The sequence below is a fragment of the Hemisphaericaspora subhashii genome, assembly GCF_019202705.1.
Source record: "Hemisphaericaspora subhashii strain CBS 10753 chromosome Unknown scaffold30, whole genome shotgun sequence".
In the NCBI taxonomy this organism is placed as follows: domain Eukaryota; kingdom Fungi; phylum Ascomycota; class Pichiomycetes; order Serinales; family Debaryomycetaceae; genus Hemisphaericaspora; species Hemisphaericaspora subhashii.
Window position 1 is genome coordinate 19189 of NW_026057382.1, and position 17328 is coordinate 36516.

The window sequence follows — 17328 nt, forward strand, 5'->3', positions numbered from 1 at the left end:
TTAGAAATAGAAAGAACCCTTTCTTTTTCTTAAATCCAATTCAATTCAACTTTTCTTGAAATCAATTAATCAAAAGACTCATCATGGAACCTGATCTTGAAGAAAACACAAGATTATTATCTCCAGATCCACAAAATCCAGAAGATGAAGGTTATTTCAATGCTCGTTTTTGTCCTAATTCCCGTCAAACATTCCGGATTTGCCTTAACTTAAAAACCCTAATTGATAAAATCGTCCCCATAATCTTCCCAGAATCAGAAATCACATGTCAAAACTCACCAATCCTAAACCGAAACGTAATTGATCTCGTTTATAAAGCAGCAGGTGGTAAAGGGAATGGTGAACGAGGTACAAGTTCTCATAAATATCGTGCGGCTTTAGTATTTTGTTTATTAAGAGTTTGTGGCTGGTATTGGCAACAAAGTATTGATGAATTAACTGATAATGAACTTTATAAACTTCGTGCAACCACGGCTCAAAGATTGGCTGTTATTATTATTGAACGTGAAACTGAAGATGATCAATATTTGTTTTTAGGTATGTTATGTCATCGTTATTCTATTTGTTTATTAGGAATTGATGCTGATCCTGTAAGTGCTTTAGAATTGGCGGTTGATATGCATTCAACAATGGTGATTGGTGCAAGTGGTTATCAAAGATGTATTAAATGGTTATGGAGAGGTTGGATTGTTCAATCAGATACTGATCCTCATGCTTATATTATGTATAAAGATGTTGCATCCAATTCAATTGGAGCTCATTTTGATCCAGCAAGAATTAAAACTCCTTATTATCAAAATATTTTGGAGATTTTCTTTAATTTATTATATTTGGGATTATTTAGTATTATCTTAAATGAAAGTAGAGAAGAAGTAGTTGCTCCTGATTTCATTGAAATTTTATTTTATTTATTTACCCTTGGATCAGTATCGGATGAAATTATGAAATTTTATCATGTTGGTTGGTATTATTTTAGTTTTTGGAGTGCATTAAATGATACCATGTATTCAATTATTTCAATTGCGGTATTCTTTAGGTTTTATAGTTTGAATTTTGATAGTCCTGAAAAAAGACAGAATTATCATGAAATTTCATTCCGATTACTTTCATGTGCCGCTCCGTTAATGTGGTCTCGATTATTATTATATCTTGATGCTCAACAATTTGTCGGGGCGATGATTGTGGTTTTAAAAACCATGATGAAAGAATCAATATTGTTCTTTGTATTATTATTCGTGGTCATAATTGGATTCTTACAAGGATTCTTAGGATTAGATATTGCTGATGGTTCAAATGATGCCACTAGAAGAATCTTAATTAGTTTAATCAAAGCCGTAGTTGGTGATTCTTCATTGGATGATATGGGTAATTTAATGCCACCATATGCATCAATCTTATATTACATCTATTCCTTCCTTTTATCAGTCATATTGATGAATATCTTAATTGCATTATATTCAACCGCATACGCGGCAATTGTTGAAAATGCCACCGATGAATATTTCGCCTTGGTAGCTCAAAAAACATTACGTTACATCCGAGCCCCGGATCAAGATCTTTATGTCCCTCCATTAAACCTAATCGAAATCGTAATTGGAACATTTGGGTGGATGTTACCTAGACGTCTCTACAAAAAACTCAACTATTACGTCATGTTAATCATCTATTCCCCCTTATTGATCTATATCACCACCGATGAATTATCCAACGCCAGAAGAATCCAATATAATAGATATAAAGGTGTTCCTGACGATGCTAATGAAAACGATACCGAATGGGACTTGACAGACGGATATGATACCACCGACATAACTGGAAGTACTTGGGAAGGTATTTGTGAGCGAAACGCGGAAATCCGAGATGAATTAAGAAATCAAAGAGAGGGAGAACAACAAGATCCCGAGTTTTTGATTGATATAAAAGAATTTCGTGGATTGATTGATGAGGTGGTTAAACCAGTTGAAGATGCCCATAAGGCGGGGATTAAGTGGGAATATTATGAGCTTTATCAAAAGATTGATAAATTGACTGAATTGGTTCAGATTCTTGTTAAGGAGAATCAAGAATTGAAACAGAGTAAGAAATTGGGGGGTACACCCCTACTATTATTATTTTTTCAGCTTCTGAACTGACCAAGTAGAAGACTTAGAGCTTGAGTGGTATAGGTCGTTTGTATATAAATTTTATATAGTAGTAGTTTATAAGAGGGAGCCTATGGTCTGTGGTTTTCTCTATTTTGTTAATTCAAACACGTCTATTGTTTATTTGAGTACGCGATCACCAAAATGACATCGCGACGCCAAATTAGACTGTTAAAAAAAATTAAAATTTCCAAATCAAAACAAACCATTATCTTGACTATTTACCTATACTAAATATCAACAGTCAATAGAAGAATCAAATACAGGAGGTTATTTCGTTAAGCAGTTCTTTTCTCTTATGCTCCGGAGCTTCTTGAAAACCAGATTCAGCTCGCCATACTGGCCCATCTATCAGGAGATCCTAGACTGAAGAAAGTCCTAGCAAAAGACTTCAAAATAAGCTACCGCAAACTCCTAAGTAGACTCTCTGGAATACCTTCTGTCTATGAAAGTCGGGAAGACCAACGTAGATTAACACTTGAAGAAGAATATATGCTATCTAATTGGATCATGAATGAATACCTAAACGATAGACCAGTTGATACGAAACGTATTGAAGAAGTTGCTGTGAAGTTTTTACATTCGAGAAATGACGATACACCATTAGGAAAGAAATGGTTTGAGCGATATACTGATAGACATCCCGATATTGAATTGGTGAAACTTGGAGAGATCCCGAAGGGAATAAATGAGGGTTCGAAGTATGAAACACTTGAGAAATGGTTTATGATATATGAACAAACTGTTAAATTTTTTAATATCAAAAAAGAGAATATATACAATATGAATGAGACCGTTGTTCATGTGTTTGACAATGGTTCAGCTATATCTGTTGCAGTTGACCCTGTTTTACAACGTGGTCACCTATTAAGACTCAATACATGTACATAACTTTGGTAAAGACGCTGACCCTTTTTGCTCACACCATTCTTCATTCTAAAGGGAGAATTAATAATCGATCCATTGCCCAAGCTCCTTCCGAGAGATATCCCTGAGAGCCTCAATAGTGTTAGTATAAACTCCTCTGAGAAAGGTATATCCTGGCTCAAGAAGATCTTCGAAAAGGAGACAACAAACAACCCTTCGAACGATTCTGATGAATGGAGATTACTTATCCTCGATGGTCAGTCGTTGGATATTGTATCCGATGAATTCATGATTCAATGTTATCAACATAAGATCTGGCTATTATATCTCCCACCTCATTCGTGTCATCTTACTCAACCTTTGGATATTTGTCTACAATTGACGAGACAATTATCAGATGCGGAGATAGAGGATATACTAAGACTGTCAACTAGGCTGTTCACGGACTCTGAAAAGAGACAGATCGTAGCTGCTTACAGCAACCGGAGATCGGAAGTGTTTGGTAAGGATAATCTATTACAATCTTGGAAAAAAACCGGACTCGTCCCATATAATCCTCAGGAAGTTCTAAGTAGGTCAGAAGTTACGAAACCCGAATCACCTGGCACTGCTACTTCTCGGGATGTCATGTATATGCCACCTCAACGAAAGCAGAATGACGTCAAGTTAGCAATGGACGCCATCGCTAGAAGTGATGATCCTCTAAAGACCATTGAAGAGATTTTGAAGAGTCAGCATGAGAAGGCTAGGGAACTAGATGAACGAAAAACTATGTTGGAAAAGGAATTGAAAGAGGTGAAATGTCGGTTGAAGTATCTACAAGGTGACTATGATGATGAAGAGATGGAGTTGTTGGAAGAACCCAAACCAAAGAAAACGAGGTTGAGGGATTCTAATATCGTATTTCTGAAGAAAGTGGGTAAATTTGGAGGAAATATGCTGAGATGAGAAACAAAATAGAAATGGACTGGAATCGACTTATTAAGGGTCTTTTGGCTTAACGATTACCAAGGCAGCATAGCAACATATCTAGTATTATATATTTCTTGAATTATAGAGTAGTAAATGTAGAGGATTGATAGAAGAAACTATAATTGCTGACAGTATTGGTATATAACATTTGATGGAATAGTAAATGCGCTACCATTTCTCCGTGTTTAACCACTATAATAATAAATTATTAATTAATAAGGGTTTAAATACAAAGTTAAACACCCATAGAAAAACAAAAGAAGGGAACAACGAAAAAAAAAAAAAGATTTTTTTTTACAACCAAAAAAAGAAAAAAGGAAGAGAATTTTTTAATTAGACAATTTTTAATTTATAGGTACTATTCATTACACTTTGTTAAAACTAAGTAAAGGATATGACAGGAGTAAATAATAAGAATAAGGAAGATAATCCATCTTGGTTTAAACTAGGAGATGATATTCAGTTTGTATATGATAAACAACAACAACAGCAACTGCAACAACAGCAAACCCCGTCACCGTCAAATCCACCAACCACAACCAATCAACAGCAACAACAAGCACCATCAATAGTACACACTTCAACTAACGGTTCAAAGAAGAAGAAAAAGAAGAACAAGAGAAAGAACAAATTATCTCCAGTAGAAGCTCATTTGAATAATCCTGAAGATGATTATCCAACCTCTCGTGTAATAAAACAAGCACCAAATGGTGATGTAATAGTGGAGAGTCTAGATACAGATGAAACAAGTGGACTGCATAATCATCACCATCAGCATCAACACAACCACAACCACCTCCATCCGCATCCTCCTACACATTCTAAATATCATTCACCGACTATTCAGAGACCTACTCACCACCCAGAAAGTAATTTATGGGATAGTGCATCTATTGAAGAACAAGAAAGATTAAAAGAATTTTGGGAATCTTTAGATGTTGACGACTTTGAACTAAATCAATTTTAACTATTCTTTAGTTATTACCTTTACAATAAGAATGAAACTAAGAGGCAGCAACAGCAGCAACAACTGCAACAACCGCAACTGCATCCAAATGGATCTCATTCGACAAATCCCAATAATGGACCAAATAGTTCTAATACCAGTACCAGTAATAATAATACACGAACATTTATGACACCTTCTTCCTTATTATAGTAACTCCTACTTAATCTTTATATATATGATAATCATTTTGATGATATCATTGATTTTATTCATGAAGTTCGAGATATAAATGATTTAAATGCATTACCAGGTCTTTTATTTGGTGGATTCCATATGTTGGAAGAAGAACATAAACTTCAGAAACGACAACAACGATTTAATCAAAAAATGGATCTTGTTCTACAAGCAGATCAAGATTTAAAAAATCAAACAACTCAAATGAATAAATCAATTTCAATAAAAGAAAATAGTAATAATGAACAACTGAAATTAAAAGAAGGTTTCGATGAAACTTCGATAAATCCTGAATCTAATGTCACAACGGAACAACAACTTTTTAATAAGTTACTTGATCCGAGATTATTTGAGGCATTGGAAAGTATGGATATAGAAAAGATGAAACAAATCTCTGCAGCTGAATCAGCCTCAACTAATGACCCAACCAATGCCACTCAAGCTAATCTATTAGAAAAAGCAGGATCATTACGAGAAATAGTTCGTGATTTACATAAAGCAGATAAAGCTCAACTTGAAAAAGGAATGTCATTCTTACAAAATATGGGTAAATTATTCTCAAATGCAGCATCAATGAACAATGATCCAAATGATCCAGAAGCACAGAAATTAATGACAACTCGTTTCAATGATCAATTAACTCAAGGATTATCTAGTTTTGCTGAAGATTTATTAAAAAATGATGGGAATTCATTCATAAATATGATGGAATCACTTTCGGAATCAAGAACAGCAAGAGAGGAATTATTACGAGAAAATATCCCAAAACAGCTACAACAACAACCACATCCACATTCTATATCCCCAGTATCCTCACATCCATGGGAAGATGAAGACGATGATGAGCATGTTTGTCATCATCACCATCACCATCACGACGATGATGACGAGTATGATGATGATGAAGAAGAATATGACGATGAGGATGATGAAGATGATGAGGATGAGGATGATGATGATGATGATGAATTAGATGACGACGACGAAGAAGGTGCAAGTGATACCGAATCGGAAATCTCGGAAGAAGAAAAAATGCAAGAAGTTCGTCGATTATTCCTTATTCAAGTCATCAAGTTATTCCAAGAAAGGTTGAAGAATGCATATAAAGAGAAATTATCTCAAGATCGGACACAAAAATTGATTGAAGAATTAGAAGCTGAAGAACAAGCCAAAAAGGAACGAGAATTGAAGAAATTGAAACAGAAAGAAAAAGCCAAGGAAAAGAAACGATTACAACAATTAGCCAAAGAAGAAGAAAGAAAGAAGAAGGAAGACGAAGAACGGGCAAAAGAAGAGGAATTACGTTTGAAACAAGAAGCATTAAGGGCTGAACAAAGAAGAAGAAAGGAAGAAGCCAGATTGAAGCGTGAAGAAGAAAAGAAGAAACGGATCGAGGAATTAAAACGAAAGGAAGAAGAACATAAAAAGAAAGTTGAAGCCCAAAGAAAACGTGAAGAGGAATCTAAGAGATTAAAAGAAGAACGTAGAAAGAAGGCCGAGGAGGAACGCAAACAAAAAGAAGAAGAAAAGAAACAAAAGGAGTTATTAAGAAAACAAAAAGAAGAAGAGAGGGAACGGATGAAACTCGAACGGGAAAAGCAACTTGCTGAAGAAAAAGCCAAACAAGAACAAGAAGAACAAGAACGTGCTGCCGCTATGGAATTGGCCAAGCAAAAGCAATTGGAAGAAGAAGAAGCATCCAAGAATCATTTATTGAATCAGTTATATCAAGCCAAACCTGGCGGTGGTTCTACCATTTCTAGTGGCCAATCTTCAAATATTTCCACAGCCACTGTTCCGGCTATTAGTCCATTAGATTCAACCACTATTTCAGGTAGTGGTCCACCTATTCCACAAGTTGTTCCTCAATATGTACCTTCTGGGCCAGTTGATCCGTTCAATAATGCCTTTAGTTCGAATAATCTATTATCTCAAGGATTAACTTCTCCACCAGTCACAACTAATAATTTAGTCACGGGTCTTTCTGGAAATCTTTCTGCCAATCTCGGTGGTGTTGTCAATCCAACATCAACTCCTTCTCCTTGGGCAAGCAAATCAAGACTTAGTTCATTGTCCAACCCGGCAGCTTCTCAGCCATTATTCCAACAGCCTCCTCCAATGGGTCCACTTCCGCCTACTTCTGCAACTGCTGGAACAGCAACGACAACTAATTTCAGTCCATTTTTTAATGATCCATTGTCTCAGGATGCATATTTACCTACTACATTAAATGCTACTACCAATTTATGGAATTCTTCTACTTCAACAGTTGTAACTCCGACTACTGGACCTACTAGTGCTACAACGAGGACTAATTCTATTTGGGGAAATGGTCCTGGTAATGGTCTTGGTTCAGTTGCTGAAACTCCTGTTGTTCCTATGAATCCAGGTGGTAGTTCTGCGGCTACTGGTGGACTTTGGAATTCTAATCCAAACACCCCAACTACAAGTGGTCCAGGATTGAGTACTAATGATATTGATTTAATTCAAGCTACAACATTTAGTAGTTTTCAAATGTTACAAAATTCAAATCAATTGGAATATGGATATGCACCAGTTGCGAAATTATTCAATAATGTGAAATCAATCTTGAATTACCCGGGGCTTACACTTGCACAAGTGTTTAGTTGTTGGTGTCCTAATGCAATTTATAAATTTGAATTTGTTTGGGATGAGCTGGGAAATGTTAGTCATGTTCAGGTTGGATTGACTGGGTTTACAAGAACTTCACCTCCTCCCCCACCACTTCCACAACAACAGCCTCCTCAGCAACAGCAGCAACAACAGCTGGTTGTTCCTCCTCCCGGTTTATCGAAGACGTCTCCTTTGTTTAATGAGGGTTCATTGTTGAGTAATATTGGTAATTTGAGTTCTGGATCTCTTCAAACCACTGGAATTGGAAATGTTGGTGGTAGTAATGGCGGGTTCGGCCGTGGAATTTGGAATTAGTTGTTAGTAGTTTTAGTAATGAGATATCAATATATATTAATAAGGTTTATAGTAAGTAAGAATTGAAAGTTGAATTTGATTTATTTTAAGATTTTGCAATTGTGATGTAAACTTGTAAAAAAACAGTTGAAAATTTAAGCTTAAATTATTTTTAGATTTAAGTTTTTGTTACCGAAGTCGCAAAGCGCAATTACAAATCGAAAAAATATAAATTAATAAAATAAAAGAAATATGAAAATGAAACCTTCTTACTTTTTCATTTGGATTTACATTCAACAGCGTATTCAAATTCTGATCTTTTTCTTTTTTGGGAGATCCAACTGTCTTTTCCTTTAATATCATATTGGTTCCATCTATATTAGATATCCCTCGAGGAAGTTGCTGTTGATCATAACTGCTGTGTTTAAAATTGTCTCAAATATTTTATTCATCCGGAAAAATCAAAAGATCCTGAACCAAAAAAACAAATAAATCCCACATTCCTCTAAAGAAAAAAAAAACTACTCCTAAAGCCGTTAGATAGCATTCCAAAAATTATTCATACCCATTCAAGCAAACCGTCCTCTACGTTATTTTTCTTTTGAGCAGTAACAGCCGCTACCACGGACACCTAAAACCTCCCTTCTATACGTCTTCACCCTAGGAGAATTCCCCACCGAGTATCATCCAACCGTGTTTGAAAACTACGTAACAAACTGCCGGATCGACGGTAAGGCAGTGCAATTGGCCTTATGGGATACCGCAGGACAAGAAGAATATGAAAGATTACGACCCTTGAGTTATTTCAATTCTCATGTGATCTTAATTGCCTTTTCAATTGATGAGCCTGATTCTTTGGATAATGCAAGAACTAAATGGATTCATGAAGTGAAGAAATATTGTCCCGACACGCCATATTTGTTATGTGGACTAAAGAAGGATCTAAGAACTGATTTGAATGATCGAAAGCGGTTTGTTCAATATGATATGGGAGAAGCTATGGCTTATGAAGTTGGGGCAAAGAAATATCTTGAAAGCTCCGCATTGACTGGTGAAGGAGTTGATGACATTTTTGAATTCGCAACTAGAACAAGTTTACTTTATAATGAAAAGGAGCGGACTGGATGCTGTAGGATACTATAGACAGAGACACGGGGAATCATTTATCTTCTTATAATATATAAGTGTATATTGGATTATATCTGTGTAGCATACAATAAAAACAATTCTTACACAAAACGGCCTTGATTATAAATGAAATGCAATTGTAGAATAGGCATCCTTCTGTGCTTTAGGTATATTTTGTACCTTAATAGAAGCCACAATTATATTAAAAAAGTGCAAAAAATAAGCGACCTCGGTGAGGGTCGAACTCACGATCTTGAGATTAACACAGAGTGCGGAATTGGTCGAACCGGTGCTTCAGGATGAGCAACCTAAAACCTGGACAAATGTTTCCTTTAATTTGATTTTGTAGATCACGTGATGAATTTTATTTTTGAATCCTGTAACTTGTACAGAAATGGAAAACATCCAAAATATCCTTCAATCACTAGAGATAGTCCTTCTCTTCGTTATGTATATTTTAGTCTGTTCTTCGAATCCTTCCAGAGGAGTTTATTAATTTTTGTAAGTATTGGTAAAAAAACAGGATAAATTTATCTGCCCAATTTTCAATGGAGGGAAGGATTGTCAAAAGGATAATTTCTAATCAAGAATGAACTCAAAATGAAACTTGGATTTACTGAAAAGATATAGAAATTTGTATAATAATGACAATCAATTAAAATACCATCAAGAGAAATGCCTTTAAAAGTAATAAAAATTCGTTTCAATTCGTTCTCTGACAACACAACTTTCGATACAACAAAATGATTATGCTACCGTCAAAAGAACAAAACCTTTGTTTCTACGTTTGTATTGAGACTACTGGAGTCCCCAAAAGTTAGAAGAAATATCTGTTTTTTAATTCCTCTGTGTGTCTTGCACGAAAATTGCACATCAGCTACTCCACCAGACTGCTTTATTCTGTGCAAACCATATTGCACTGAAAATACAAAATAGTTAACCAGAAATGTCTTACAATATCATAACGTTCAACTTGTCTATTTTAAGTTTACAGAGGTACTTCTTTAAGTGAACCTTTTTAACGGTCAACCACAGATTAAATAAAAGTTGGGAAATATTTTTTTTGCAACCATTTTTGCAGCCTTCTCCACTAGGTTGAAGTATGAAGCAAACTATATTTTCTTGTAAAGGATACTGCAGATATAATTATGTAAATTACATATTTGACCTTGTAAGATAGATAAGTCAGTTCTATAATGTCCTGAGATACCTCCATAAAAGTAACTGACTTTGCCAGTATCTTCTTCGCAACTCTTCCGTTGTGTGTTAATTGAAGGAGAATTTCCCCTTTTCCAAAGAATACCTAGGTCCGTTTAGATTCTATGTATTCATAGTTGCAATGAAACCATTAATTAGTAATCCCACCAGAAATATTCTCTAGTTTTACGGATGTGGAATCAGCTGCCGTGCTCACCCGGAGTTAAATAACTTGTGAATAATCTCCGGCTTACATAAAATTATTTTTTTTATTTTGATTTATAATTTGGAACCACCCGAAATTACCATTTTTGGATTTACGGGAATAAGATCTGATTAGAAATATGGCTGCAAAAAAGAAATAGAACATAGGTATAAATATCGATCGATTTTCAATTAAATGTTCTAATATCGTTTTTCTATCCCAATTAATAAACGCAATTCAATCCACTTAAATCTATTCAATCAAATATAAGATATGTCTTCCACTACTGTTTTTGTTTCTGGTGCCAATGGTTTCATTGCTCAACATGTAGTCAAACAATTGCTCGACAAAGGTTATTCGGTTGTCGGTAGTGTCAGATCAACAACCAAAGGTGAACTGTTAAAGCTGTTAACCAATTCCAATAAATTTTCTTACGAAGTTGTTTCCGATATCAGCGAAGAAGGAGCATTCGACGAAGCCTTAAAGAGACATCCAGAAGTTACTGTTTTCATACATATGGCATCTCCTGTATCTTTTTCAGTCAAGAACATCGAAAATGATTTATTACAACCGGCCATCAAGGGAACCAAGAATGCTCTTAAGGCAATCAAAGAACATGCTCCACAAATTAGGAGAGTGGTCGTTACTTCTTCCACCGTTGCTGTTTTCCCAAGAGGAGTTAGTACTGATTTTGAGAAATTTTATAATGAAGAAGATTGGAATCCAATTAGTTATGAAGATAGTTTGACGAATCCATTTGTGGGATATGTTGGGTCCAAGAAATTTGCAGAATTATCAGCTTGGGAATTTGTGAAGGAGTATAAACCAAATTTTGAAATCTCATTTGTTAATCCTTCACTTGTATTTGGTCCTCAAGCTTTTGAAATCAAAGATAAATCTCAATTGAACCTTTCTGCTGAAGTTGTAAATGGTGTAGTTAAATTAGGTCCACAAGATGAGATTCCAGAAATGGTTGGGACATTCATTGATGTTAGGGATGTTGCAAGAGCACATATTTTTGCATTTGAAAGTGATAAGGCAATCAATAAGAGATTCGTGTTGGCTAATGAGAAGTTCTCAAAGGAACTAATTGCCCATTTGATAAATGAGAAGTTTCCACAGTCAAGGGTCCCAAAGGGAGATTTGACCAAGCACGATGAACAAATTAAGAAGGAATTTAATATTGATACATCACAGACTAGAGAAATCCTTGGGTTTGATTTCTTGGGACTCGAGGAGTCTGTTGTTGATACCGTTGAACAGATTTATGCAACCATTTAGAAGTATTTAAGTTTGTAGTTTTTCTCAATTGTTCAGAATATATTTAACTTGAGTTTTTTTGATTCCATGTTGTTTAGCTTATAGCTTAAACATTTTGTTAATAGATAATCTACAATTCTCTTCGACAATTCAAATTTCGTTCTGCCAAACCGGATACTGAAAAACAGTTGGTAAGGGTTTCCCCTGATTCAGGGTTTTTAGTAGTTAAGAAATCCGAGAACTTCAAATAAACTTGAGCTGTTATTGCATTTTGGTGGCAAATTGCTTCTGTTGCAATTGGAAATAAAGGAGTTCACTTTCAAGTTAGTTCCTTATAACACTCATAACCTTTCGTATCATTTATGTCCTATTATGACCCTTATTTGTAAAATAGAAGACCTAAGAACAGAAAATTAATTTTCTGAATCATACAACACTTTAACTTTACAAACCTTCCCTATTTCCTTGTCATTCTCATGGGAATTGATTCATGAGGACTTTGGTTGGGATTGTTGTACGTAGAGTTAAAATGTTCAGATAAGTTATTCGGAAAACTAATTTTCTGTCTTAAGACTTGTACTTTAAAAACCAATATTAATAAGACTAGATTCTTTATACCAAAGGGTACGAGGTATACCTGAAGCTATATCATAACAATCAATTATAAGAGGGAAACTTACTCTCAAACATTACCAAAAAAAAATAAGTAGAACTTTTGCAGAATGTAAAGAAAAAGAGTGGGAATTGACTTCCTTTTATACCCCCCCAAAAAAACAATGAAAAATCGTAATAAATTAATTATGGATACAATGGATGAATGTGATTGGTCGTCAGTAGAATAGAAATTACACACGATACGGTTCAAACAATAACAATATTTTATGGTCTAACTCCAACATAAAATTAACAGAACTATTAACTAAAATTCGAATGAATCTAACAAAGAATTTAGTAATAATGGTTGCAAAAGTGTAAAGTTCTAATTTTTGGTTCAACATAAGCCTATTCTACATCATATCCAAAAACAAAGTGAATATTGTTTATCTAGATGTTAGACGGATACCAAATTTAACTAGTTTCTTAACACTCAAAGAATTAGCCACCTCAAACGGCAACCCTGTTGACACCCCAAACAGTCTCGGAATTATAATTCACTTTTGCCAACGTTCTCACACGATTCGACCCATCGATACTGTGCATGTATCTACCAAAGAAGAAATAAATCCTTAATCTAATATTAGAAAACCCTTTCTTAGCTTTGATCATTCCCAATGTTATGCCATTGCACGTTCTTGGATTGTTTTCCTTATGTATCTCTTTTCATTGTTTGCATGTTGACCACCTTCATTCACAATTTGTCCAACCATTGCAATTCTCTTTTAACTTGTGTCAATTGAATTAGATTGCCATTTATTTGTAAGTCAACATCATCAATATAATCTTTAGTACTTTCAGATAATTCAATTACATTAGATATCAATTTTCTTGAATTGTTTAAATTAACATCAATATATTCTAATTTTAAAAAATCATTTGAATTGGGATTTGATGGAAGTGTACGAAGTTGACTTATCCATTTACATGATGAATTTCCATTACTAGAATTTTGTATTTGTTTCTTGGATGTCTGCTTCTTCTTAGCAGCAGTGGAGTTGTTACTATTATTACTATTAGTATTATGCATTTTGAATATATTTACAGTATAAATAAAGAGGTTGATTAAGGTCTAGTTTTTGAAAGTGTTGATCCTTTTTTTTCTCTTTGTAAGAATTTCTACTGATACTGCATTACTCACCCAACTTAAAAGAAGAAGATGTTCGATTCCATTAACTAAACGATCATGTCTCCAACTCTTATTGATATCAACAGGTAAATCATCTTTAGTTACACTCAGATGATCAACATCCCACTTATTCATTTCTGTTATCAATTTACAAATAGGTGTAGTATACCATCTATCTCCAGTTAATGTAAACCAACCTAAATGACCACCAACTGTAGTTGTAACTAAAGTAGTGTAAGGATTCAATTCTACTTCTGAGATTGGTAATGTTCTTGATCCTGTAATTGGATCATCTTTTGAACTGATTATAACTGTAGGAACTCTAACTTTCATTAATCTTTGTACTGGGGATGCTAATCTATAATATTCATCTGCTGAATTTAATCCAAACAATTTAGATGTAAAATAATGATCAAATTGTTTAAGGAATTTGATATTATATTTATCAGCATTATCTCTACATTGCTTAATATATTCATTATTCAATAAAATTCCATGAGAATCTAATAATCTCATTAAATTGTTACACATTGTTGGTGAATAGACATTATGACCAATTATACTTTCACGTAAATGAACTGCACTGTCAGGGAAATCCCAAGGTGTTCCAAATATAAATGCACCTTTAATCTGTTTAGAAATAGCATCACCTTCTTGACCTAAATAATTTGCTAATATGGCACCACCAAGTGAAAATCCCATTAAATAAACTCTCTTATTTGCGGTTTCAAAACCTTATACAAGTAAGTATTATATAGAATTTAGTAAACAGGTATTTCCATTATATAATTGAGGACTAGTGATTGTATGGTTTGCACAACCACGTGAATTTAGCACGACTGCATCCACATGATATGGATCAAGAATGATTTTATTAAGCACAGCACGGATATATGCTTCATAAGACCCACCTGATAATCCATGTAAGACAATCAACAATGGCTTAGAATCATCATTTGAAATCATAGTTGGTTCCTCTTGAGGATTCATATATTCAGTACGGGGAGGTAATTCTTTGGTTTGACTAGCAGGTTTGAACTTTTCATGATCCGGATTTGGGTCATGATGTGGAACTGCATAATCTAATGCGATGGTAGTTTCACCTTCCCATTGATCATATTTGAGTCTTTCACCAGTTGGCAATGTATATGTCTTATCTTCAATAGTAAGTATTCTTCGTTTATAATGAACATGGAACAGATTTGCAAATTTGTTTAAAGCAGTGTAGGCAGTTTGAGCATGTCCAGAGGACAACATCGGATTCACAAAGAATGAGTAACCTTTATAAAATTCTGGAGCTGCATTTTTGATGAGTTCAGGTAATGTGGTTACCTTGGTACCAGGATCATTTGATTTATCACCACTTTTAGTGAACTTTATTGGAGTAGCTGGGATGTAGTTTTCAACCAGGGACTTAAACAAACCTGAACCAAGCATTCTTGTTTGAAGGTTTGCTTTCGTAAGGATGATATTTGACCAGAAATAAAACCGTTGTATCCCGAAGTGATTTTTCATTAAGATTCTAAGATGGATCATCGATTATATCCGAAATTTACACAAAAATTACTTTAACTCCGACAAAAAAGGATCAAGAGGAAACTGTCACAGATTTGAATTTTCCTCATAGTTGTGACAGAAACTTTCAACACAGTGTTGGAGTTAGTGCTGACATAGAGGACAATCTCCGGTTTGTTGATAGCGTAGTTGATGGCTGAGAGAACCTAGTGTGAATAGATGAAAGTGTTGCAGGTAATCGGAAACAGATTGCCTGTTTTTATGCATCTGATTCCAAAATTTTGTGAGAATTTTAAGAAAGAAAAGAACCTTTGATTTTTAAGGTACTCTTCATACTCTGTTTTTAAAGCTTTGGGGATTAACTTTTTAGCATTCTTTGAGGTCGATTTATTAAGGAATTTATTGAGGTCTTCAGAGAGCCCTGATTTCAAGGATTCTCTGATGATTTCGAATTCTGTGTGGATTGCATCTTGGACAGCTTGGAGGATGCTGGCCATTGAGAGTTTTTCAAGATACTGGGAGACATTTGCGGATAAAAGGTCATTGGGAAGAACAAGCGTGTTGTTGTCGGATACGAGCTTGGAGAGATGCTCGGGTACCGCCGGGATTTCTCCCTGGTCTTGCTTGCAATCGTGACATGTTTGGAATAATCCTTTAGTAACTTTGAATAATCAACTGGAGGAGGGATGTTGCTTAAAGTTTCTTCTTCTTCTTCTTCGGATAACATGAGAATGTCCTCGATGGAAACAACGATTATATCCGAAAATTACACAAAATTACTTTAACTCCAGAAAAAAAAAGATTAAGAAGAGACTTTAAGCAATATTCCTCCACCAGTCGATTATTCAAAGTTGTTAAACGACTATTCAAAACATATTCCATTCGCCACCAAGACCAGGGAAAGATCCCGTCTTGGTCCCAGAGCATATCCCCAAGCTTGTAACCGACAATAACACTTTGGTGCTTCCCAACGACATTCTATCAGCAAATGTCTCCCAATATTTAGAAAAACATTCCATGGTCAGTATCCTCCAAGCTGTCCCTTCCAAATTGAATTCGAAAACAATCGCGATACCTTTAAAAACTGGGCTCTCTGAAGAGCTCAAAAGTTTTCTTACCAAAATATCTTCCAAATCCGGAAAACAAATAATTCCAAAAAGTATCAAAGGTGAATATGAAGAATACCTTAAACTCCAAAGGTTCTCTTCCTTCTTGAAATTTTCTGTAAGACCTACCGGCTCACCAGATGGACATGCAGTCCTTCCCCCTTTCCTCCCTCAGGTAATCCAGGACGTCCATTTTGAAAGCTATAAAAGAGAATTCCAAGAATATTTAGAAGGCTTAAACTTCGCATTCAATGACAATTCAACATTCTCTCTTAAATTTCAGTCTGAATTAAAAAAGTTCCATATCATATCACTCAGATTACCAACCGGTAAAGTTAGTCACGCTAACTACGTGATTGATGCTTTTCTCAATGAAGGGGATGAAATTATCTATCAAGACGTTCCGTCAGATGAATCGATAGACTCTAGAGTTAGCATTCCTGGGTCTTTATATGCCTACGCATACTCTGTCATCACCTTACGGGGTCCAGGAAAAGGATTCCTAAACCATCTTACGCAACCGTTAACGGCTAGGCGGACTTCTCTGTGAGGGTTCTTTCTAATCTACCCCATTGTGTTTATTGCCGCAGTACGAAACACACCAGAGATCAATGCAGGAATATAAAGCCTGTGTGATCTATGGTGATAAAAGTCACAACCTGCATAACTGCATGTCGAAGCCGAAACATTTTCCTAAAGTCACCCCGCTCAAAGCGCGGGCCCTGGAAATTTCTTCAGCTGTTGAATCTTCTAAGGAAACAGCAGCCCATGAATCGGTCGAAGAACCACCATGACAAGATGTGTTTGATTTCAACATAAGACACAGAGCTCGTTCATCAGAACAGATTGGGTCGAAGGATGTCCTGTTTGCAAAAGAGGACAGCCCACCCAAATAACCTATGTCATTTTTTAAGGTCTCCTAGTATTTTCAAATTCAATTTGGAATGCATTTTGGATAGCTTGGGAGGATACATGGAATGATTTAGTAATTGTTTCACGAAATTGGTTGAAAGAATGTCGTTGGGATGCACCATTGAATTGTT

The 17328-nt window shown here is 35.1% G+C and overlaps 6 protein-coding genes across 6 annotated transcripts; 5 read left to right on the forward strand and 1 right to left on the reverse strand. All coding sequences in view use genetic code 12, as the record gives it.

Annotated features, from left to right (window-relative positions):
• Nucleotides 1-83: 83 nt before the first annotated feature.
• YVC1 (Yvc1p) lies at nt 84-3956 on the forward strand (the record flags this gene model as incomplete). The annotated part of the gene is made up of 3 exons (XM_049409028.1): nt 84-2076; nt 2500-2842; nt 3140-3956. 3 exons carry the CDS (start codon nt 84-86, stop codon nt 3954-3956), a joined length of 3153 nt encoding a protein of 1050 aa, XP_049261663.1.
• A 418-nt stretch (nt 3957-4374) lies between these two features.
• On the forward strand, nt 4375-4947 carry J8A68_005009 (NST1; the record flags this gene model as incomplete). Its single annotated transcript, XM_049409029.1, has 1 exon — nt 4375-4947. One exon carries the CDS (start codon nt 4375-4377, stop codon nt 4945-4947), a length of 573 nt encoding a protein of 190 aa, XP_049261664.1.
• Nucleotides 4948-5262: 315 nt separating this feature from the next.
• Nucleotides 5263-9234, forward strand: J8A68_005010 (uncharacterized protein; the record flags this gene model as incomplete). Its single annotated transcript, XM_049409030.1, has 2 exons — nt 5263-8095; nt 8831-9234. The coding sequence occupies 2 exons, from the start codon at nt 5263-5265 to the stop codon at nt 9232-9234; spliced, it is 3237 nt and encodes a 1078-aa protein (XP_049261665.1).
• Nucleotides 9235-10894: 1660 nt separating this feature from the next.
• J8A68_005011 (uncharacterized protein) lies at nt 10895-11902 on the forward strand (the record flags this gene model as incomplete). The annotated part of the gene is made up of 1 exon (XM_049409031.1): nt 10895-11902. One exon carries the CDS (start codon nt 10895-10897, stop codon nt 11900-11902), a length of 1008 nt encoding a protein of 335 aa, XP_049261666.1.
• Nucleotides 11903-13229: 1327 nt separating this feature from the next.
• J8A68_005012 (putative carboxylic ester hydrolase) lies at nt 13230-15676 on the reverse strand (the record flags this gene model as incomplete). Its single annotated transcript, XM_049409033.1, has 4 exons — nt 13230-13607; nt 13677-14398; nt 14483-15102; nt 15516-15676. The coding sequence occupies 4 exons, from the start codon at nt 15674-15676 to the stop codon at nt 13230-13232; spliced, it is 1881 nt and encodes a 626-aa protein (XP_049261667.1).
• A 520-nt stretch (nt 15677-16196) lies between these two features.
• Nucleotides 16197-17079, forward strand: J8A68_005013 (uncharacterized protein; the record flags this gene model as incomplete). Its single annotated transcript, XM_049409034.1, has 2 exons — nt 16197-16770; nt 17000-17079. 2 exons carry the CDS (start codon nt 16197-16199, stop codon nt 17077-17079), a joined length of 654 nt encoding a protein of 217 aa, XP_049261668.1.
• Nucleotides 17080-17328: the final 249 nt, after the last annotated feature.